Genomic DNA, 23,227 nt, shown 5'->3' with positions numbered 1-23,227 from the left:
TACACCAGCACTAAATACGATTCAGAGGGAGGAATTTGGGTGTGAGCCATGAGCCTTGTTTGGAAGGATGATCCACAAGAAAGCCACTGTGCTTTTAGCACTCAGTCTCCACAGGAAACTGCATCCCCTTCTTTAGCACTGCCATGTCCATCCCCTCTGTGTCTAGCACCCTTTTATCCTGGCTTCAGCCTAACACAAGACCAAAAGATCCTGGCAACAAAGAGCTTGGACCAGTTTCTGATCTAAGTTATGCTGGTGTAAATCCAAAGTGACTCTGTCCAAGTCAGTCGAGTTCCTGTGGATTTTTTCCGGTATAACCTAGATCACAATCCAGCCCCTCCTTTTTCTAGGTGCGATGTACACTCATGAGATGTACATAGTAACATGAAACAATGGCCACCCCACCCTTGCAGCCTTTTCCCCGTGTGCTCAAGCTGAGCCATGGGGCACCCTGGGGCTGGGAGCAGCTCAGAAGCATTTTCTCCCGTGTGTTCAAAGGCAGGGAAGCATTTTACCCTGCTTGATTGGCACTTGCCTGTAGGCAAAGAATGGTACAGCAGCTTGTTGGGGCCAATATGACCCCAACCTATCTGCCAAGTGGGATTTGCTCTGCCCTTAACAGATGGCGATTTTCCCTTTCTGGGGAGTTCCTAGTTGTATGGCTCTGCTAACATGATCCGTCAGACATAAAGCAAGGGCTCTTCCCCTTTGATCCGTGGGGCATATTGTGGTGGGTGAGATGGCAGTGTATTCCCAGGCCAGGTCAGTGGGGATGGTGCGACTCTGGCATATGGGTGGCTATGGCTGCGTACGATATGCCCTCCCTGCCTGGATGCTGTGGGCAATAGAACAGGTGGTGGAGACACTGGTCAGAGATGACACTGCTGCAACAAATAGCAAAGCTGTCTTAGGTCACCTAATCACCTGCCCTGGAGGTGAGTGCAGGCTTGTTCCCTTGGGGCAGGGGAGGCAGCCAGCCAAGCAGCATACCCACCCCTTCCCTGGAGTAGTGCAGGGCCCATCACACGTATGGCCACTGCGCTCCAGCCCACTCTGGGAGACACGGGGGCCACAGGCTATCATCCAGAACTCTCAAATCCAACAGCACAGGCCTGCACCTCTCCAGCGAGGGGAGCATCTGCTGGCAGTAACAGTAGGCTGTTATCTAGCTAGACTAGCCCCTTGAGGAGGCGGCCCACCACAGGTTGCAGGTGTGACAGCTGTAGGAGCCCTGTGGACCGGGAGGAAGCAGGGTAGAGAGTGACTGTTGGAGAAGGGTGGGGAATGCAAAGGAAACCGGCCTGGAGCAGCACCTTGTGGTAACAAACCCTCGCAGCACTTTTTATTCAGTCATAACAACAAGCACCAGAAAACCATGCAATGTAATCCAGGGCTGGGGAGGCCGAAGCAGCCAGGCAGTGCCAAGCGCACACAGCAGAGCGCGGGATTGGGCCACTGCCCCCTTCTCAACTCCTGCTGCAATCAGTTGCTTTAACAGTGGTCAAAGGGGCTAAAGAGCAGTTGCCTCCCCCCTGCCCCCATGACCCCGCTCCCTGCAGAGTCACACACATTCAGGGCCCTTTGCTGGCACCAGGCCTGCCTCCACCCACAGCCAAGAGATTCTCCAGGAAAACACAAAGTCAGCACCAGCTAAGGTTGGTCCCTCCCCCTCCGCCTAGCCCCAGGAGCCCCCTCCTCTAGGATCTCTGTCACGGGGCAGGGCCCAATGAGGAGAAGTCCCTGGCCTGGAGCCTACCGCCTGAGCTGGGGGGGTATTCATGAGGGAGGGCTGCAGGCTGGCATAGGAGCTGCTCCTGGTGCTGGGCAAAGGGGCAGGTGCCACCTTAGCACCAAAGCAAAAAGAAAGGTATTATTTTCTCTCTCCCCTTTCAAATAAATAAATACAGGCAGAACACAGCACGCCCCACAGCAGAAACGGTTCCCAGCCCCCGCTTTCCCAGGAGGGCAGAGGTTACAAAATGCAGAGAAGTGCCCTCTCCTTCCCCGCAGGTTCTGGAGCCATTATTACTAATCACGGATAAGCGAAATAAAGACCCGGCCATTCCACCCTCCCACTGTGGCAGGGATGGGCGCCAGCTCAGTTGGCCGCTGGACTCTTGGAAGATCTGAGCAGCACAGGTCCCTGCGGTGGCTTATCCACAAAGGGGCCAGACCCTCAGCTAGCGTAAAGCAGCGTCACTTCCTGACTGTAACGGAGCCTGGCAGCTGGGGATTGGCTTTGACTATCCCCCCAGATTAGCAAACGGGGCACAGGCAAAGCAGAAGGAACCAAATGCAACGGTGGCACTTTGGTGGGTTGGTTGTCCTGGTACCCTCAAAGCCACCATGGGAGCGTAGGAATTGCCGTTCCACATCAGACCAGTGGTCCGCCTAGTCTGGGATCTGGTCTCCAGCATCAGCTGCTTAAGAGGAAGGTGCAAGAAAACCCATACTGGACAATTATGGAATAGCCTGGCCGCAAGGGAAGCTTCTTCCTGACCCTTGGTAGCTAGTGGTGGCTTATGCCCAGAAACATGAGGGTTTGTACCTCTAGGAACTCAAGGACTGGAGAAGTTGGCCCAGAGCCGGCTGGACTGGAAGCCTGGGTGGGGAGGGGGAAGCCCTCCAGCAACAGATTGGTCGATTCTTTTGTCCTGCAGGGCATCCCAGGGCCACCGTAAGAGGACCACAGCATGTGGCACTGGGGCTGTGCTGCAGGGAACTGGGCATCACAGCCCTGTGGGACTCAGTCCCCTGTGGTTCTGGGGCAGAGACGCCACAGGGCTCCCTACAACTGGCCAGAGCCTGGCTGCCGTGGAGGGGCGAGAGGTGGAGGGGAAATGTACAAAATATTCAGCAATTGGGTCTTTGCTGAACAGACGGTCCCCAGCAAACAAAGCACCATTAATATCAGTCTCTCCTTTAGCAGAAAGGAGGCACCCCCATCGTGGAGGGCAGGGAGAGGAAAGGGAGAGAGTAAGACCCGAAGAGTCAGCGTGGAGCTTGGATTCCCCAGGCCCTTGAACCAAAGCTCTCGCCTGTTTCTAGGGAAGGCAGCAACCCCTTCACAGCAGAGCAATACCCTGAAGCTCAGAGGGGTTTACAGAGTTCAGCACGCTAAAGCAGTTGCTGAACAAGCCCCTTCTCCGTGAACAAAGCAGGGCTGTCTTTGGGACCTGGGATGCTAAGCTACCATTCTGTCCAGCGGCTCCGGGAGCACAGAGCCCCTTGCGGGGTCAGCTGTTACAATGCCAACAGGCTTGGGGCCAGCTGCCTCGTGCCCCAGTGGCCGGTGGGATGACAGGACTGTTCAGGGGTTGCATGACCAATCAGTGTTGCTGGGCTCCAGGGACAGGACTAGTAGGAGCAGCTAGTTTAGTGCCAGGGGGGTAAGGGGTCAGTATTGCTACTGCAGACATGGGCACTGACTGTGATCTAAACACACTGTTTGGACAAAGCCTCCCTTCTGCTTGTGCCCATGTCAGCACAGCACAGCTCTGGCTCCTTCCGCCTGGGGTCTAGGGTCATGAACTAGGCCAGTGGATCCTCTGGCTACGAGAAAAGTCTCCTAGAAGCCAAGCAAAGCTCTCTGGCTCAGGGCCCCAGAGAGGGCCAGTCACCTGCTGCTGCCCCATAGGGAGCCATTGGAGCGGACGCTCACGCACACTCAGAAGTTTTATAAGGAGGTTTCAGAGGAATCTGGGGCTGCTCCTCAGCTGTAGGACAGGGAGGGGACAAGCACCAAGAGCTGCTAAAACCCACCATCAGCTTCCTCCAGGAGACACACAATGCTGCAGGCAGAAGGGAAGAGGAGAAATATACCAGCCTTCTCCTCCCAGGAGCAAGAAACAGCATATTCTCCACCTTCCCTTTCGGCCTCTTGGCTGGCTCCCTTGTTCCTAATCAAGTAGGGGGTAGGTATGACACAGCCTCTGCCTTTCCTTGCTTGGGCAGTAGTGGGTGTTCTGTGGTCATAGAATTATCATAGAATATCAGGGTTGGAAGGGACCTCAGGAGGTCATCTAGTCCAACCCCCTGCTCAAAGCAGGACCAATCCCCAGTTTTTGCCCCAGATCCCTAAATGGCCCCCTCAAGGATTGAGCTTACAACCCTGGGTTTAACAGGCCAATGCTCAAACCACTGAGTCCTGTAGTGCCCCAGTCTTAAGTCTCCCCAGTGCATCCACTCTCACCCGTAAGTGACTCCGCACCCCCTCCTGTGGCATCTAAACTCCTGATTGGTTTAGGCTCACACAGCAGCTGTGAAGAGCAATTCCACACAGCCGCAGGCTGGGGGGCCAGGAACGCAGAAACAAATAAATTACACATATTAACAAAAATAATAAACCCTGCTACCAGAACCACGAGTTGTGTAATAGCCCCTTGGAGTCTGCAACAAGTTACGTATACCTGGGACCGAGCCAGGACTCCCGCCTGCCAGTCACTCAAAGGTGGGCATCCCAGAATGCTCAGGAGGGATGCCAACACGATGATGGAGCTTGCACGAAGGCGTGTATGTGACAAGGTACAGGCTGTCCAGGATGGGAAGAGGTCTTGGGGGGGGGTCGGCGGGCAGAGAGGGTCTTTATTGCTTGTCGATGGCTCCCTGTTCAGCAGAGTTCTCCTTGTTAGTGGCCTGCACGTGCCACGAGGTCTCTTTAAACACAAACCAGCAGTTTCCAGCCCACAGAATAAAATTGATGAAGCCAAAGAGCTAGGGGAGAGTCAGAGAGAGCAAAGGGCACAATTACCATCAGTGAACTCGCAGCAAGACCTGCCAGCCTCAGGCGCGTGCGTGCGTCCAGCTGTGCACACCCCGCTCCCGGCTGGAATCAGGACGGCTCGGCGCTCTGCTGCATGGCCCCCCCGGTAGCTGGGGGCTCAAAGGATATAAGGCTGCCTACTGCTACAGGCAATGGAGAACCGCCCTTAGCTCCCCAGGCCTAGAGGCCAAGCGGACTTGGCAAAATCCCCTCAACCCTTCAACTGCTGCCTGCACCCCGTTCTGGTGCTGAAGAAGTAGCTAAGTCACTCAGAGCGCACACATCCACTGCCAGTGACTGCCTCTCGGGGCAATGCACTTAGTACAGAGACAGCACCCAGTGCGCCATTTACACCAGGGTGTCTGAGCAGTTCCTGGCGCCCTGACTGCCCTTGGCGCACTGGTTAAACTACAGCACCACCTGGCCATCTCCCCTAGGCGCAGACAGTCCATGTACAGAGGTCGATGGGCCCGGTCCATCTCTGGCTAACAAAGCCGGGTGCTAGCAGCTCATGATCCCTGGATCAAACCCCGGTGCTGGTAACCCCCCTACCCCCATCCAGGGCATGGCACAGCCCAAGAGGCGTCTCCACCAGCGCTCTACTCCAGTTGTGTGGTCACAAAAATGGCCGCTTGTGGGCCAGATCCTGAGCTGGTGTAAATGGGCCGTTCATTTCAACGGAACATGGCGCATTTACGCCAGGTGTAAATCTGGCCGAATGGGTCCCCTGCCCCCTTTGCTTGTGCGCAGCTGTGGCGCTGGCTTGGCCGTGGGCTCTTACCACGGAGATGTTGGCCAGCCCCATGGCCGGCGTGGCCCCAGCGTTGCACACGGCCTGTTTGAGATGGCACACGGACATGGCGGCGATGAGACTGGACGGCCGTGTGGCCCCCTTCACGTCTGACAGGCCTTTGCCCCAGGCTGCAGCCGCCACCAGCCAGAAGAAGGTGAAGGAGACGCTCACGCAGAAATCCTGGGGGGCGGGAAGGAAACGTCATGCTGGCTCCGGTGTGGTGCACAGCAGGGCTCCTCTCACTCTCCCCAGCCCCAGGCATGGAGATGGGAATGCTCGTCTAGCTCCAGGACCTCCAGCCCACCTGGCCTATACCGCCTCCCAACACCACCTGCCAGGGACCAGACCCCCAGCCCCGCCCCAGCCCCACCGGCTGGTGGACTAAGGCAGACTCCAAAAGATCTAGGCCCAATGCTCCAGAAAGGCCCCTAAATTCCCTGGCGGGTCCCACTAGTGTTCCAAGCCCTCACACCAATGTATGCGACTCCCCTGTTCTTTGATAAGCAAAGGGGTTTAGGACCACCTGGCTTGCATTGCACAGCTTCAGTCTGCCCTTGCTGCCTGCATCTAATGCCTCCCTTTCTTGACCTGCAGCCCCAGGCACCAAACAGACATCCTGCTACATCCCAGTGCGGGGCCTTCAGCCTTCATCTGTGAATCCTGGCTCTGAAACAGCCTTCAGCCTTCGCACCGAGCACCCAGAGCTGAAGGCTTAATCACTTGGCTGCTGACCCTGGCCGGGATTAGGGGGACAGTGCCTGCTATGGGTCAGCTCTGTCTCTCCTCACGTTGCCAGCGTGACAGCACCACAGGGAGAGAACTCCCATCCTGGAAAGGGGTGCAGGGACAGAATGATGGCTTAATGGTGGGGGAAGCCCTCAGATGCTCAGCTCTGCCTCCTCTGACTTCCCCTCCCAAGAAATGGGAAGTAACTTGCCCAAGGTCCCATAGTGAGTCAGTGGCGGAGCCAGAAATCAGATCTAGGAGACCTAACTCCCAGCCCTGTGCCACAGGTTCTTTAGCGCAAGCCCCACAGCTGTAAGAGCCACCAAACAAACCCCAGCCCAGGGGGCTAAGGCAGGGATCTCACCGCAAAGGGAAGCTTCTTGTTCTCTGTGTAAAGGGAGTGAAATCGCAGGTAGATCACCAGGGCTGCCATGCTGTAGAGGAAGGAGAAGACTCCCAGGGTCACGAAGAACTCGGAGGGGGCCGAGAAGTCCCCCATGAGATGCAAAGTCCTTTTAGTGGCATTGCCCTCGCAGACAGGCATCTCAAAGGGAATCCTGGATAACCTGCCCACAGAGAAAGGGGTGGGGAGAGAGACATATTTAGCAGGGAGGAAGGCGCAGTGCAGGAGAAAGAACGGGCTGAGACCTACATCCACCCTCTTGGGTAAAAGGAGCCAGCCTGTCTGAAGGCTGGGATTGGTGGGCGCAGCCTTGAAAGGCCCACCCCCTCAGATACGGGAGGGGCCATGGAATCCAGATATGGTGGACTGAGTATGGGGGACAAGAGAACAGGATTGGGGGGTGCAGGTCATGGGATAAAACCAGTGATGCAGAGGGGAACACTGAGCAGAGAACCCTGCAGAGCAGCTGCTGCCCAGAGGAGTCCAAGGAGCTAGAGGATGGCACCCATAGGAACCCTGCCTGGCTGCAGGACAAGGGCCTGGGAAAAGGCCCCACAGTCACAGAGAAGGGAAATGCATCTAACGAGGAGCACTGTCTTGCCTCCTCCTCCTCCTGGACAGATGGACGGCTGTCTTGGCCTGCCTCTGCAGCAGGTTGACAGTGTGGTCTTGGGGCTGTGGGGTCATGGGCGGGAGTTATCCACAGAGCAAGGACAGTACAGGCAGTGGCAGGGTAAGGTCCCTACACTGCAGCCTGCCAACGGGCCTCATCCCTTCTATGGCTTGATCTACACCAGTAGCCCTGCCCCTGGCTGTATAAATGCTGGTGTCCGGTCTACACTTGCTCTTACACTGGAGCAGCACTACCCCTTGATTATTTGCTAGTGTAGACACACTGTAGGAGTGAGTTCAGATTCCAAAGCAGTCAGTCTTAGCCACTCTGTCTATCCGGGTTTCCATAAGATTGACCATCACCATGGTATTCAACCACCTCTCTGCTAAGGCTGCCAGCAGTGGGCCGATCCATGCCAGTAACAGAAAGGATTTTAGAGTAGCAGCCGTGTTAGTCTGTATCCGCAAAAAGAAAAGGAGGACTAACAAATTTATTAGAGCATAAGCTTTCGTGAGCTACAGTTCACTTCATCGGATGCATGCAGATGAAGTAAGCTGTAGCTCATGAAAGCTTATGCTCAAATAAATTTGTTAGTTTCTAAGGTGCCACAAGTCCTCCTTTTCTTTTTTAGAAAGGATTTTGTGACTTGTCACTTCAGTTCTGATATGACACCCACCCACTCATTTCACAGAGGCTGCTAAGAGCCATCAGATGGCACCAGCATTCCAATTCTGTACGCTCTGATAAGACTGCACCGTGCCCGGGGCAGTGAGCTCTCCTTTGTCCGTGTCAGTCAAGCCCCATACAAAAAACAGGTAACTTTCCGTCACCACCTTCCGACGCTGAATATGACACAGCCACCGAGGGGTGAAAAACTTTCTGGCCCAATCACCCCTCCCACTGAATTTGACTTTAAAGGAAAAGAGGGATTTTCTCTTTGACCTGACTCTCCCCCTGCACTCTCATGCAGCTGAATACAACAGCACCAGGCTAGTACCCCAGAACTACAGCTGGAAACTAAGCAGAAAGTGAGGGCCAGGTCAGAGCAGGTCTAAATGGAAAACGCTCCACTGAGCTCGGCCTGTGTACGTCAGGATGTAGGATGAGGACCTGACCTGCACAGTGAAACAGAGCAGCCTGCTTTCCACTTAGTGAAATGTATCAAGCAAACAGGGACTATCAAATGGGGGACAAGTTCACTAGACGCTTAAAACTCTCCCTGTGTTCATCATCTCAGGGTGTGAGTTTGGTGACGTGCCCTTAGCAGACTGGGACGAGAGCTATACTCTTCCATCTTGTGTAGGGAACTGGGCAGGAGTCTTGTGTATGTTGGAGGTCCCTAAAGGAGCTCTGATGGTGAGAGCACTTGTTAAGGAGGAACTGAGGTATGCCCAAGGCCTTCTTGCCAACTGTCCCTATTGAGCTGGGACAGTCACTGTTATTTCAGTAGCACAGTTCTCCATTTCTCCCCCCTCTGAGCCTCCTAGCAGTGCTCCTAAGTCAGTGGAGATCAGAGGTGTGCCTCTATTTATAGTCGAATGTTGGCAGGCAGGCCGAGATGTGTGGATAGATATAGCCATGTTCACACTTTTCATAAGTTTAGCTTCACAGGCTGGATTTCAATCTAATTCTGGCCTCTTTTCTGCTCACCCAAGAGGCCTTTTTGCTGATCCGTAACAAACGGGGCTATTCCGTGCTCACTTTGACTTCCTTACTGCTTGACAAACCTTTCTGGCTTTGGGGTGGCTGAGGGATTAACGAATGCTGGCCATAATGGAACAGACCATTGGCTCATCAATGCCAGTACCCTGCTTCCAGCAATGGCCTATACCTGAAACATGAGCTGAAGTCTGCAGCAACCTGCCTCCTGACCTCAGCAGCGGTCAGGAATGGGGGTGACGGATCCTGCAGTATATTCCCTCTCCCTACAGCACCTCCAAACAGGTGACTGAGGGACATTTTCCAAGGCTAGCTGCCCCTTTTGCAAGTTTGCAGCCAAGGGAGTAAAGGAACAGCTGTGCAGGATGGGGGGAGGAGCGTGTGATGATTTACGAACACTCTATGTGACCTGGTTGTTGGCTATGGTGGGTTGTTGTCTCTGTACGAATTGGTTTAGCTTAAATAGTAGGACTGACTAGGAAAAGGTAGCAAGGCAACACAACGGCTACAGATAAGCAACCAGCCAGTCATTAGAAGAGGATGCCTGAGCTATTCACTGTGAAGTTGCTATTTCCAGGCTCCAGCCAAGTTACAAGACTTGTTCTGCCAGTACTGGGAGCCAACCAATGAAACAGAAACCAAACAGTTAAAAAGTCTCTCTCCACCTTGTCAGGGAGGGGCAGACAGACACAGACCCCATTTGGGGGAACTGAAGAAATCAGGCCTTCTAGGCTTCCTAGGGGGTATGCCCACACATGAGCCCACAGCAGGTGCTGATGCAAAGTATGATGGGAGTATAACAGATCCATTGCAGCTGAGTGCAGACGGTTTCTTGTTTAATCCCTCTCTCATTTTATGCCTGGCGCCTACTGTTAAGGCTGAACAATGCTTTGGTGTAAGAAGGCTCTCTGGTTATTTGTACTAACCACTGCTCACAGGTTCCGGAAGGGATGACCCACTGGTGCTGAACCCACTGGGACCTGTCAGGGTAAGTACGGTAGATACACAAGATGCTGAAGCACAGGGTCCAGTCTAAGAGTGAGAGAATCATGTGATTCCACCCCCAGGGAAGTAAAGGCATGAGGCCTGACTTCTGAAGGGGCTCATTCAGAGACACCAGAGAGAGAGTCAGGCGTGCAGCCAGCCCATAGCATAGCACTCAGAATTCACAGCTGTGACATTGACACCTGTAAGCTACAAGGAGTTAAAGTAGTCACCTCTGAATTATGATGGTTTTCTCCATACACCCACATTAGCTGATTAAAAGGATCTCTGAGCCCTCCAACCTACAGAGAATTGAGCAGAGAAACTGCTTGACTGAACAGATCAATGGTTTATCTATCTAGACCAGCATCTCATCTCTTAATAGTGACCAGTGCAAGATGCTTTAAGAAAAATACCTGGTTTTAAATGCCATACTGGGGGGCAGGGGGAAGATGAATTTCTTCCTGACCCAGCTGGTGATCAGCATATGCCCTGAACCATGAGGACTAAAAGCCCTTCCAGTATTATCAGAGCTACAACAACTGAAGGTGCTGCTCTCATTCATACAAATACCTGGAGCTTTGCTACGCTATTTGCCTCAGATAATAGTGGCACAAATTCCTCTCTTGTGGGAACTGACACTAGGTCTATTCATGCATTCACCTATATAATGCAGCCTGAAGATGTCCAAAAGGTTTCACCTCAGTCATACAGCCTCCCTAGCTTGTCTTGGGCAAAGGGCTCCCTATGCTCTGGGGTCTGTGTTTGAAATGCTCTCTTGGACGGAGAGCTAAAGGGGTCAGAACAGATCTGTCCATAATGGACTGGCTCTCCCTTGGGTATTCCGTCTCCAGGAGATGCTCAGAGAGGATACACCTTTAAATAGGATGCAGTCAAAGCTAGTCAAGCATTGATTATCCCTGCTTTCAAGGTCCCTAAGTCACCCAGCAGAGGGCAGGAAAGACAGGCCCATACAGAACACTGCATTCCTGAGTAAATCTCCAGCGAGTCGGGGTCTACGTTACTGGACAAAACGTGTTACAGGAGAGAGAGAAAAAATATAACCAACAAAACACACGACCTGCAGGCGCGCGCGTGAGAAAGCCTGGCCCAACTCTGGCCTGAGGAGCGGGGTCTGCTCTGCTGAGGCGAGAAGAGATCTGGACTGGGCTGAGGGGGAGGTTTCTCCATTGGACATAACTTTATTTCCATCTTGTGGCCTGACTGCAGCTCCCTTTTATACGCAAAGGGAGTTTTCGAACATTGCTAAGCCCAGCATTGCTGCAAAGGGAGTTTTCGAACATTGCTAAGCCCAGCTCAGCTCCCCGGCGGCAGCAATGCTGGGAGCCCTAGGGAGACAAGGCAACTGCTGCTGGCGCCATTTACTCCTCAGAGCAGGGCTAAGACACGCTGATGTCCAAGGATGCAGCTCCACTAACTTCAACGGAGATAAACTGATTCACACCAACTGAGGATCTGAGTTACGGGGCTTCAGTGACCATAGGAGCCTTGCATAGAAAGGGCTTCGGCAGAGCATGGAGGGAAAGGCTGGCAGCTCCTCTCGCTGTCTCTCCCCACTTGTTTATTTAAAAAATGCCTTGTTCTCTTTGCAACTAAGCTGGCATAGGAACCAACTTCCCTGCCACATTGTGGGATCAGGCAGTGTCCATCCTGTGCCCACTTGCCCCCACTCTTCAGGCATCCAAAGGCCATTTCTTTGGATCCGTTCCCTCACGGCTTCCTATTTGCAGTAAGTTTTGGGTAATTAAGACCTATACCAGCCTGCCCTCTCCCCTCCCTTTGCCCACACCCATTGCAGAAGGGGTTTCCAAAACCCCAAGGAGAGCCCAAATGGGAGTCATTTTTCAACAGGGGCAGTTAAACAGCCATCCTTCAACTCTGTTTAGGTACCATTAAAATGAAAGAAAAACCTGCAGTGAGAGTCCTGTTCTAGCAGCACTATCCTACAGCAGTGAGTTACACAGATTAACTATACATTGCCTCAGAAAGTATTTCTTTTTTTTAAAACGGTAGTAAAAGCAAGTCAGAGTGTACTGGTTTGGGAAGAGCACTCATCTGGGAAGCTGGGGGTAGGATATGGGTTCTGGTCCCTTCACAGACATCTCTCCATTGAGTCAAGCATTGGTGTCAGGCCAGTCTGTCTATTCTGATGGATTAATTACCATCTCCAGTGGCATGTAACTCTGGAGAGGAAGCATCCTCTGGGTTAGTGTCCAGCAAGGTCCCACATTACCTGAAAGGGTATCCGAACTGGACAGAGATGGCTGTCATCTCTTTCAGGTCATCATTGCATTTTACGGTAGCCCCTGTCTCCCCACTGAAAGAGCCGCAGGAGCCGAAGGCAAAAATGGCAAAGAGCTGGAAGAGAAAAGCAAAAGGTTTTGAAGTCGGGGGACTCCAGCTGGTGACAGTGAACTAGCAACAGGTGCTAGCAGGTCTTCTGGGCTCATCGCGCCTTCTGAAATTTACAAGATAGCCCCGGTGACCACAGGTAAATAGTCCTCAGTTTAGTTGGGGCAACACAATATAACAATGGCGCATCCACACATCATAATCAAAGCAACATCCTCAGCACTTGCAATGTAGTGCCATGGTCATATGACATCCCTGTCACCTTGTGCAAGGACCCAGCAGAAAACCCAGTCAGCAAGGTCTTTTCCTTGAGTGATAACGTTTGTAACAAGAAATCAGAACAGGCCGACACAAGCAGAACATGGAGAAACAGAACCCAGGGCTCCAGATCACCCCTGTCTCCCAAGCAACCACTCTTAGAGCACTTCCCTGAGCAGCAGGGAAAGGGGAGGAAGAAGCGGAGCTGGAGTCAATCTCTTCCTCACAGAAGACCAGGCAGTGCTGTGACCCAGAGAGAGACGGAAGCCGTCTCCGTAGTCTATTTTGGCTACGGCCGAGTAAGGGAGCCAGTCAGTGCCAACTGGGATAGAGGTTTTGTGATATGGAACTGGAGTGAGAGCACCAGTGGAGAGTTATCACCAGAGCTCTCACTCACTGCTCTCCTGACCGGGAGCTGGCCAAGCTGGCAGCCTAGCAGTGAAAGTTCTCTAGATCCCAGCAATCCTCTGAGCCAGCCTCTCTTCCCAGTTCGGTTGGTTGGGATTCTGCTTGCTATGTTGCATACAAACTAAGCACATACCTTCCTCAGAGAGAGCCAGACGCTTTTGCTGGGACAAAGAGGTGCGATCAGAGACTACAACCTCTCTCCGGATGCACGTTCCCCGTCACTGGTATGTGCCCCCAGACTGGTGCTCTGACTTCAGCAGAGCTACACCAGTTTACAGCAACTGTGGGGCTGGCCCATTGATTCCTACTGAAGGCAGAGATAAGGCCCAGAGCAGGGAAGTGACTTGCCCAGGGGCACAAAGGCAGGTAATAGCAGTGCTGGGAACAGAACCCCAGTGTCTTAACTCACTGACCCTGCTCTAACAAACACCACCACCTCCCATCTGCACCAGCCAGGGAAGGGAACAACAGCACTGCTAGGATGACTCCCATAACTCTCCTTTCTAACAAGGCCTTTTGTAGGTTCTGGGGCTGAGGGGGGTCAGCACAGGAAGATACCCTAACGGACAACATGCAAGGTTGGCAGAGGAATTTACACAGGATCCATGTCTGCTTTGCACCACACCCACCTCCAACTACTAGCAGCTAAGAAACCAGTAGGTAAGGGCAGAGAATAGCTGCAGAGACTGACACAGGCATCATGGCTTAAAGACAACAAGAGCTGTCCCAGTGCTGGAGACAATGGGGCCGATGCCTCCCCCTGGGGCACACTATGGCACCCGGGGCTCTGCTCACAAAGGATACACTGAGCCACACGGGCAGACAGCCCCCACTGACTGCAGCACGGCACCAGGACACCTGAGCACACAAGGCAGTGAGCACATCGCTGGCTCATTAAGCTTCCCCATTCCAGAGACCTGTCACCCCAGCGCTTCCTGTCGGGGCTCCATGGGGCCTAATCCCCACCACCAAACAGCTGACAGCACTAGTAACCGTCCAGCGCAGCTGATAGACAGCCCACGCTCTCAGGGATTCCTCCTCCCTGCTGAGCTCCTCTGTTCCATCCCTGCCCATCTGTGCCAGCAACACAGGCTGGCCAGGCGCCACACCAGAGATCTCTTCTTACTGGCTCCCTTCCCCACATCGCTCACTAACCCCTGGTGAGCTGGCCAGCTTGGGTGCACTCCCTGAGGCTCTCCGCCCTCACTTGGCAGAGGGAGGTGCACAATGGATGGGGGTGTGTGGAAGGGAACTGCCACAGGCAGATAAGGGACCTGGATGGTGTCCCACGAGACCTAGAGCTGCACACTCTTCTTTCCCGCCCCTGCCCCATTGGCCTCAGTGGGGATTACCTGCCCATGTGGATGGGTGAGCAGGGTCCTTGGTATCTTTGGAAGAATTTTGCAGCAGGGCCACCTGTCCCCCTAAAGCCCGGAATCAGCAGTTCAGAAACCTCCCAAAGAAGCTGGTGTTTCCAGAACGGCTGATGCGGAGACATTTGGGCAGGTGGTGTGGGCAGAAGCGGAGACTTCATTAAAAGAAAAATCTGTGTTTTCACAAGAACCTCAAACTTCCTGCCACATTGCAAAATGCAGCCCAATACCTGAATGTCTCTCTCAGAACTGTGAAGCTGAGGGCCTGAGCCCCCAGTAGGATCTTTTTCCTTTGAAGCAACTTTTAATTCACTTTCCGGCAACTGATGATGCTCAGGGGCCTTTATGCCTCTAAACCAAAATCAGTTTTCAATTACACGACCAATAAACTGATGTCTTGTTTTCTTTGCCTTCCCCCCCTGTAATGAGAGTGTAATTCATCCATGCAGGAAATGGTTATGAGTCTCAAATGACATTTCCTGTTCTTGGTTCTGAGTTGAATTTCTCTTTCTCTTCCACTGGCGGGGGGGATGAATGTGGCTTCTGAATAGTTTTCTGGTAACTCATGTAGAAACACTCAGCTCTGGTTAAGTTCATGCACCCTGAACTCTGGCTCCCACAAGCGACAGGAAGAAAAAACAACTCTCTGTTTGCGTGTGTACAAGAGAGAGAATGAAAATGTAGGCTGAATAGACTGAGGGGTTCCCACTTCATCTATAAAGGACTGATCTATGTAACCAAATCCTGAACAGAACAGGCAGAAAATCACAGCAGTCAGGGGCAGACGTCATCTTATGTCGCCTCGTCCATTCTCAGCCAGCGCGGGACTGTTCTGTACTGTATATTCCCAAGTACTTTGCCCAGCATATTTCTCCCACCATTTAACTTAAGACTCTATGCCATAAAGAGCTCTGACCCAGATGCTCCAAGGTATTTAGGTTACTAACTTCCACTGACAGTGTAAATACCTTTGAGGATCTTTGCCTTTGTTACCCTGGTTTTCCTGCATTCAGCTTAAGTTTCTTTGTTCAGTGTCCCTCCTAGTTATGTCCCTTCGAACTGCCCTGTATCATTTCTTTCCCTCCCCAGGATTTATACCCTTTTGCTACTATTGGTTGAAGGGCCTGATCCTGCAGCATGCTGAAGCACTTTCCATTCCAATGGGTACTCAGCACCTCTCAGGTCTGACTAAGCGAGAACCAAGGCTGTTTGTGAGACCATCCACTGATTTTGGATGCCTCTCTTTTGGGGTGTTTGACTTGGGATATGTTGAATTTTCAGAGGTGCTGTGCACCAGCAGCTCCCATTGACTTTAGTCAGGACTGCAGACACTCAGCACCTCTGAAAGTCCGGCTCCCAGTGTCTCAAGTTAGGTTCCCAAAAACAGAGGGATCCAAAACCAGAGCTACTTTGGGAAGGTGTCAGCCTAGAGGTGTGCACCCAAAGTAAACAGAGTCACAGCCAGCTTCTCAGGCTGTGTGGGTGAGGATGTGGGGCGGGATAAGCAATGTGTATCTATTCCTAGCCCTGCCAGTGACCTTGTGCAAATCACCTCCCCTGTCTGCTTCACTCTCCCAGCTGTAAAACAGGGGCCATGACACTCCCCTACCTTTGTGACATGATTTCTGGATGAAGAGTGCTACAGAGGAGCTGAATGCTGCATACATGGCACACCATACACCAAGTACAGGCTCCCTGGATCCTGGCAGATCAAGAGTGTGACCTGCACACCACGAACACATGCTGAACAGTTCCGTCACCACATGGAGGCATGAAACAAATGCAGCACCCTTGATGTGCCATGAGATATGCTAGCTAGTGCTGCGGTTCCTCATTCAGACAGAAGGCCTTTTAAAGTTACCTTTGCAAACATAAGAAATCATAATTGGTGTTATTCAGAACACCAACGCTACATTCTTCTATGGCCTGTTTCATTCACAGTGGCCTTGGCGAAACACTGCTGAGAAGGGGGGTGGGTATCTTCGTTTTATGGATGGGTATGCTGAGGCTCAGGGGGGTGAAATGACTTGCCCAGGGTCCCATGAGAGTCAGTAGGAATAGAACCTAAAGGAGTCCTGGCTCCCAGCATCCTGCCCTAGACAGGCAGAGTCAGTACATGTAAAGCTCTTTGGACAATGCACACAGGCCGAGTGGAGACTGACTCCGACTATCAAACAATGGCAACTTTGCCCTGGGAACACACTTCCAACAGTGCGGTAGCAGACAACTCCAGCTACTACCACCTGATTCAGTGCTCAGAAGGGGGCAGAAGGCTGTTCTACAACAGATCTGTTCTGAGAGGGGTTTCCCACACACTCAAGCAGTCTGAAGGTTTCCCACACACTCAAGCCCCAAGCACTGGGGTCCAAATAAGTGCAGGACTCCAGTCTCTCCCGCGGGAGGCGGAAGAGGAGAGTTTAGCGAGCTCAGGGACCCACCGAGGCCTGGTATGTGCAGCATCAGAGCTCTGGAAAGGTTAAACCACGGCAGCCAGCTTTCCCCCCCTCTCCCCCGAGTGAAACGTGAGCAGGGCTAAGGCCAGTTCCCATACCCCTCCCCATAAACGGAGACCTTCCTTGCACACAGAGGGGCTGCCTGGGAGGGGCACCGCATGCCCAGCTCCTTCCCTCCTCTAACCCCACCCCATACCCCACTCACCAAGAACTCGCCCCCAGAAAGAGCCGCCCCCCCGCAGCCAGCCAGCCGGCGCTGCCTTGCTTTGCAGGAACGTCACTCACTGGTACCGAAATAGAAAGAGCCTCTGTAGCAAACTCACCCACTGCAGCACCTTAACGAAGCCCAGGGGCTCCTCCAGGCGGCCCCAGCGCAGCCCGAAGAGCCGCCGGCCCTGCAGGGGAGAGACAAGGGCGGGGAGCTAGGGTCAGCCAAGCCCGGAGGAGCCGGGGGAGCGCAGAGAAGGGGCAGGAGAGGGAGAGGGAGAGGGAGGGGGCGGTACCTGCTGCCCGGGCTCCTTGTGGCCGGCCGCGGCGGTGGGCTCGGACATGTCCAGGCTGCGGGCAGGGCCGGCCGCCGTGTGCGCCGCCGGGCGGTGGGCTGCGGGGAGCAGGGCTGGGGGGCAGCCCAGGCGCGGAGGGGGCTGTCGGGCGGGCGCTGCTCCGGGGCCGCCGCCGGCTGCTGCCGCCGCTGCCGTCTGCGCTCCGCCCTGGCGGCCGCACGCACCCGCGATTCAAACTTCTGTCAAACTCGCAGCGAAACTTCGCGGAGTCACGTGGGGACCAAACCCAGCCCCGCCTGCCCCTCCGCCCCCTGCCCGCGGCACTGCCGGAGGGCCAGGGCCAGGGCCAGGCCGGGGCTGCCTCTCTCGCCCGCCAGGGCCCGCGGGGGGACCTCGCCCTGCATCCCCCCCGATGAAAACCAGGGACAGGCACGAACCCATGGGCTCGGATGAACCGTTTTCTCTACTGCACAATTAACTGATTAGGGAATTTAGCGGAGACTAGACCCCAGCAGCGCCATGGGTCTGGCCCCACTCACCCACCCCTCCTGGGGGCTGGCCACTAAAGCAAACACATAGTCGAGTTTCCCCACCGCCCCAGGCAGTGCGCAGGAGCATTTGTCACCTCCAAGCCCCTTGTGCACCCCTGCGCTGGGGCACAGCCATTCTCGGCTACCACATACCAGCTACCAGCGCTTTCCCCCGTTCCTGGATCGCTTTTTCATCTCTCCGCCCGCTCCGTGCCCGCCACTGCAGCCGGAGCCCTTCGAAGTTCCGGGGAGGGTCTCCAGTGCTCCGCCACTGTTCACGGTCAGGAGCCCTTCCTGTTTAAAGGACAATTCTTCCAAATGCTCTAAAAGCTGCATGCTTACTGGCATTGCCTTGTCACTTGGTGTGCTTCAAGGGACCGCAGGGTAGAACCACTGTGCCAAAACTGGGGCCTTGAGAATGGGGTTCCCAAGATACAGCACCCCCCTACACAAAAGTATTTCTTAAGGTTGACACATTCTGCCATTTTTTTGTTTTTTTGCTCAGACCTGGGGCTCAAAACATGTTTCTGATCATGCCCCAAAATGATCTCAGGACCAACATTCATCCCAGCTAGCGCATGGCATTCACAGCCCCTTTGGGGAAGCAATATTGAAAACAATATTTTAAAAAGGGGTTAAACTCACCAGATAGGCATGAGCCTAACACTCACATGCTGAACAGATTACAGTGCACACATGAAGAAAGACTAGCCAAGAGAGCTGCTAGCCTTCATATAGCCTCAGGGAGTGTGGCCACTGAAAACTGACCAACATGCAGGCACTTTAAGTTTGAAACCTACTCTTATCAGAAATCTGAGAATGAAGTGTAAACATTTTGCTAAAATTGACATCTCTCCAGGTTTGTTACTTTGTTTTTTAATCATTATTATTGTTTTGGGGAAATGTAATCTCAGCAGATCAGATAATTCAGAAGGCATTCAAACTATGTTTGAAAAGGAAATGTATTATATATGTGAATGGTTGGTGGAGGGAAGCGGGAACTAGAGGCAGAAGAGTGGGTGGGAAAAGGGGTTGGGGGTTGCAGGAAGAGAGAGGGATAAATGGGAATGGGCAGGAGGAGCGAAGAATGGGGTAAGGAAGGAGGAAGGGATAGTAAAGAAGAAACACGCCACTTTCCTCTCATGGGCTTAAAATTACTGTAACCACCACATAATAAAACTCTCAAGAATTTAGGCTATAGACCACATCTGTGATTTCCCTCAGCAACTATACACTGCAAACATTTAAAAGGATGATTATTATCCTCAATGCACTATAACAGTGTACACATATGGGAGTGGGACAGAGCACTTAGGACTCATACGGCAACTATGGCCTACTGGAGAGACCACTGGACTGGGATTATTCCTGTCACTTCACCTCTCTGTTCCTCAGTTTCCTCATCTGTAAAATAGGGATAATGGTGTAAAATGCTTTCAGATCTACTGATGAAAAGTTCTATATAAGAGCTAGGTATAATTATTACCTAGCCACAGAAGCATACCAACTACAAACCTACCTGATAACTACGACTACCTAAATGACCACAAACTCCTACAACAAACACTTCTCTTTCTATTAAAAAAAAACAAAACTAGGAAATTCACTGACAAACATAATTAATACAGAGTTCAGATTGCTCTGTAGGCCTTCCAGAACATACAGTTCAGCAAAACTCAAACCTCTCAAAACCAGTAACGCAAGAATAAAGGTATTTGAAGCATAAACTTCTGAAAACCAGGAAATACAGGCTTTGAGGCATGTGTCCACACAACCTTAATGCTACCCTTCTTGAGCGATGACCAGTATGTCCATAACAGCCATATTTGTACTCTGCCTTTGCAGACAGTGCATATCATTCAGGGAATAAGGGCACATGACAGCTGTAGCACAGAGTCAAGCACCTTCTCTTTGCTAAGGCAAAACTTGAGTTTATGTGAGCAGTGCTGATCAGGAGCTACCTACACCCTGTTCTACACTCAAACGCCAAGCCTACTCCCCAGAAACAACCCCATACTTGTTAAGTTTTACAGCCCCTTCGCTTCCTTTTGCAATCCATTCACCTGTACTCCCAGGAGTCCATCTAACATTGTATTTTCAGTTATCCATCATTAAACCCACAGACCACTCTCATATTCCTCCTCTCTGCTGACAATCCCATGGCAAGAAGACCCTTGTGCACTGCTACTGACGTAACCTACAGAATTGCGTGCTGACATGAGGCATACTGGATCCCTTAAGGCAGTGGTTCTCAACCAGGGGTATGCGGCTCCCTAGGGGGCTATGAGCAGGTTTCAGGGGGCCTGCCAAGCAGGGCCAGCATTAGATTTGCTGGGGGCCAGCGCAGAAAGCTGAAGGCCCATCACATGGCCCTGAAGCCCGGGGCCCTGAGCCCTGCCACCCAGGGCTGAATCTGAAGCCTGATCAATGTAGCTTCACGGGGCCCCATGTGGCATGGGGCCTGGGCAGTTGCCCTGCTTGCTATCCCCTAATGCTGGCACTGGCTTTTATATGCAGAAAACCTGTTGTTCTGGCAGAGGTGGGCCGTGGAGTTTTTATAGTTTGTTGGCGGAGCCTCAGAGACAAAAAAGGTTGAGAACCTCTGCCTTAAGGTACACATGCGCCTCTTTCCTTTTGTCACACACTTGAGGGTGGGAGGAGCTTAGCCCCCCATAGAGGCCTCTCTGATCTCCTCATATCACAATCAGAGCTCAGTCAAGTTGCTCCAACTAATGCTTCCACCATTCAGTACAGCTACACTTCAAACAAGGAATGCAGCTGTAGGGCAAACAGGTAATTCCCAGCGGCTTTTGCCAGATCCAAGGGGGCAGAGTTAAGGTTATGTTGGTGTGTACCTCAACTCTTCATTTCCTGGGTTTCAGAGGGTTGAGTGTAACTGAACTTGACATTCTGAAACTCAGCAACCTGAATGTGATGCTCTGTACCTCGGGGGGAACACCCTGCACCCCCATGTTCATCCTTATGATTATGTGGTATCCAATGCAAAGTTTGTCATGTCAGGTGTCTTTAGAAGGCTCATGATGCACTGAGCATTGTTGTTATAGTAATGTTATAGGTTGTAATTTCATGTATATAGTTATGAGGCTGAAAATGTGTCCTCATGGCTTAAAACAAGCCCGGGCAAAACTCTCCAGGAGCAGAGGGGCAGTTCACACATCATCAGGTCATGTATGGGACAAACCCTGCCCAGCCTCACAGGAACAAAGGACACTGGCCTAGACAGCAACAAAGGATCTGTTGGACTCTCGATTGAGCCACCCCCCTTCCCTTGGTCAGTTTAGGACTATGATGAGGTAATGCTCACCTGACTCCAAGGGCGGAGGGGAAGCCAAGAGGGAAGAAAGAACGCGATAAAAGGGAGAGACGTTTGCCATGCTCTTCCTCTCTCTCTCTCTTCCACCTACATCTACAGACATCACCACCAAGTGAATGAAGTGCTGACAGAAAGCCAGCCTGTGGTGAGAAGCATCTAAGTTTGTAAGGGCACTGAAAGTGTTAAGATCAGCTTAGAATGCGTTTTGCTTTTATTTCATTTGACCAAATCTGACTTCTTGTGCTTTGACTTATAATCACTTAAAATCTAGCTTTTGTAGTTAATAAATGTGTTTGTTTAATCTACCTGAAGCACTGCATTTGGTCTAAAGCACATCAGAGACTCCCCTTGGGATAACAAGTCTGGTATGTATCAGTTTCTTTGTTATACTGACTAACTCATATAAGCTTGCAGTGTCCAGCAGGCATAACTGGACACTGCAAGACGGAGGTTCCTAGGGTTGGGATGGGAGATAATGGCTAATGTCATTTGATTGCACAATCCAAGCAGTGGCTGGCCAAAACTGCTCACTCACATAGCTGGGAGCAGCTTACATGCTAGAGGCTGGTTTCAGAGTAACAGCTGTGTTAGTCTGTATTCGCAAAAAGAAAAGGAGTACTTGTGGCACCTTAGAGACTAACCATTTTATTTGAGCATAAGCAATTTTAGCTCACGAAAGCTTATGCTCAAATAAATTGGTTAGTCTCTAAGGTGCCACAAGTCCTCCTTTTCTTTATGCTAGAGGCCGTGCATGACCAGCCCAGGAGTGGGGGTTTTCACAGCAGAGCAGGGTAAGTCTGGCTCCCAGAGTCGAGGATTGGAATGACCTAGCAGATCACTGGTCCAGATAACACCAGGAGAACATCTCACTGAACTCTGTGTTAACAAAGTTTTTTGTCAGTGAATTAACAAATGAACCCTCTTGTCTATATATTCTTGCCTCCCTGAGTGGGGTCAGGACCATTATTATCCCTGTTTTTACACATGAGGAAACTGAGACAGGAAGGGAGGAAATGACTTGCCCAACATCACTCAGCAAATCTGTACAGCCAAGAACAGTCAGGTGCCCAGCCTCTTCCATACTAGGACACATGTTACCACAGAAAATATTTTCAAGGCACTCCTCCCATTTATCCATAAAGAAAGCATGGATGGGTGTGACCCCATCAAACCTGTTTGTGAGCTCCTGGTTAATAACCCATTCAGCACCCCTAGCTCTGCTGCTTCCCAGGTCCCTGATTTAACCACTATACCTTGCTTTCTTTATCCCTAATTTCCCAGTTCCCCGATTTATGCTGGCGATCCGACTGTCCTCTACATATGAATATGCTGCACAGGGGATTAGAACCTCATGGAGTTTTGCCAGCCTTGTTTCTCTGATGGACTGTTCTCCTCTCCCATGGAATGACAGGGGGTTGCCCCCTCTAATGGCAAATCATTATGCCCCAGTTCATTGAACACCAGGTTTCTTCTGTGCCAGCAGAGAATCCCATAGCCTGCAGTCCCTACTGAGCCTACCTTGGCACTGCTGGGGTGGTGGTTCCCTCTTGGCCATTCTTCTCCCCAATGTAGAGGCTTTGTTGTCTCCCAGTGTGGTGGATCTGAACTTGTTTCCTCACTAGTAACAGATCTCGCTGATAGGCACAGTCAGACCAGAGCTGGTCTGAGAAAGAGAAACAGATGAGAATCAAGGATGGAGGCTAGTGCTTGTGCAGACCCAGCAACAGGAAGCTACGCTACCATGGGGTGGGAAATGGAGGTGGAGGTGGAAAAGGGTGGAGGCTAGTAGTGGTTTCTTTATGTGCCAGTCGCAGTGTCCCAGTTCCTACTTGCTCGTGGAGCTGACAGCCTCTGCTGTTTGCCCCAGAATCCATCTCCCCTATTGCAAGGAAAGGCTGTTCTAAGCCAAGCCCAGCTCTTTGTCTTTAATTCAAGAATGTCATCATCCCCTTAAGGCTTGTCCAAGCTTCCCTTTGTGAGCTGGGGAGGCCCAGCATGGCATAATGGGTTAGTCTCAGAGTGAAATGCAGGGCCAGTACAAGCTAAGGGTATGCA

General features: G+C 52.2%; 1 protein-coding gene across 1 annotated transcript; it reads right to left on the bottom strand.

Moving 5' to 3' along the window:
• Positions 1-1,325: 1,325 nt before the first annotated feature.
• SYPL2 (synaptophysin like 2) lies at positions 1,326-22,829 on the bottom strand. The gene is made up of 8 exons (XM_073319789.1): positions 22,691-22,829; positions 17,992-18,132; positions 17,309-17,567; positions 17,129-17,200; positions 12,195-12,319; positions 6,646-6,847; positions 5,544-5,735; positions 1,326-4,713 (listed from the first exon to the last, which is right to left on the bottom strand). The coding sequence occupies exons 3-8, from the start codon at positions 17,354-17,356 to the stop codon at positions 4,585-4,587; spliced, it is 768 nt and encodes a 255-aa protein (XP_073175890.1). The 5' UTR covers positions 17,357-17,567; positions 17,992-18,132; positions 22,691-22,829; the 3' UTR covers positions 1,326-4,584.
• Between the last annotated feature and the right edge of the window lie 398 nt (positions 22,830-23,227).

Source organism: Lepidochelys kempii, chromosome 21 (genome assembly GCF_965140265.1).
Source record: "Lepidochelys kempii isolate rLepKem1 chromosome 21, rLepKem1.hap2, whole genome shotgun sequence".
Classification (NCBI taxonomy): Eukaryota; Metazoa; Chordata; order Testudines; family Cheloniidae; genus Lepidochelys; species Lepidochelys kempii.
The sequence above is the reverse complement of the archived record's forward strand: the minus strand, read 5'-3'. Positions and strand labels throughout refer to the sequence as shown.

Bases quoted from the DNA above. Each gene is read 5' to 3' on its own strand.
- SYPL2 (XM_073319789.1), bottom strand. From the start codon at position 17,356: ATGTCCGAGCCCACCGCCGCGGCCGGCCACAAGGAGCCCGGGCAGCAG. The intron at 12,320-17,128 runs GTGAGTTTGCTA...TTTCTCTTCCAG, and splicing joins TCGTTAAGGTGCTGCAGTGG to CTCTTTGCCATTTTTGCCTT. The intron at 6,848-12,194 runs GTAATGTGGGAC...CTCTGTGGGCAG, and splicing joins CAGTTCGGATACCCTTTCAG to GTTATCCAGGATTCCCTTTG.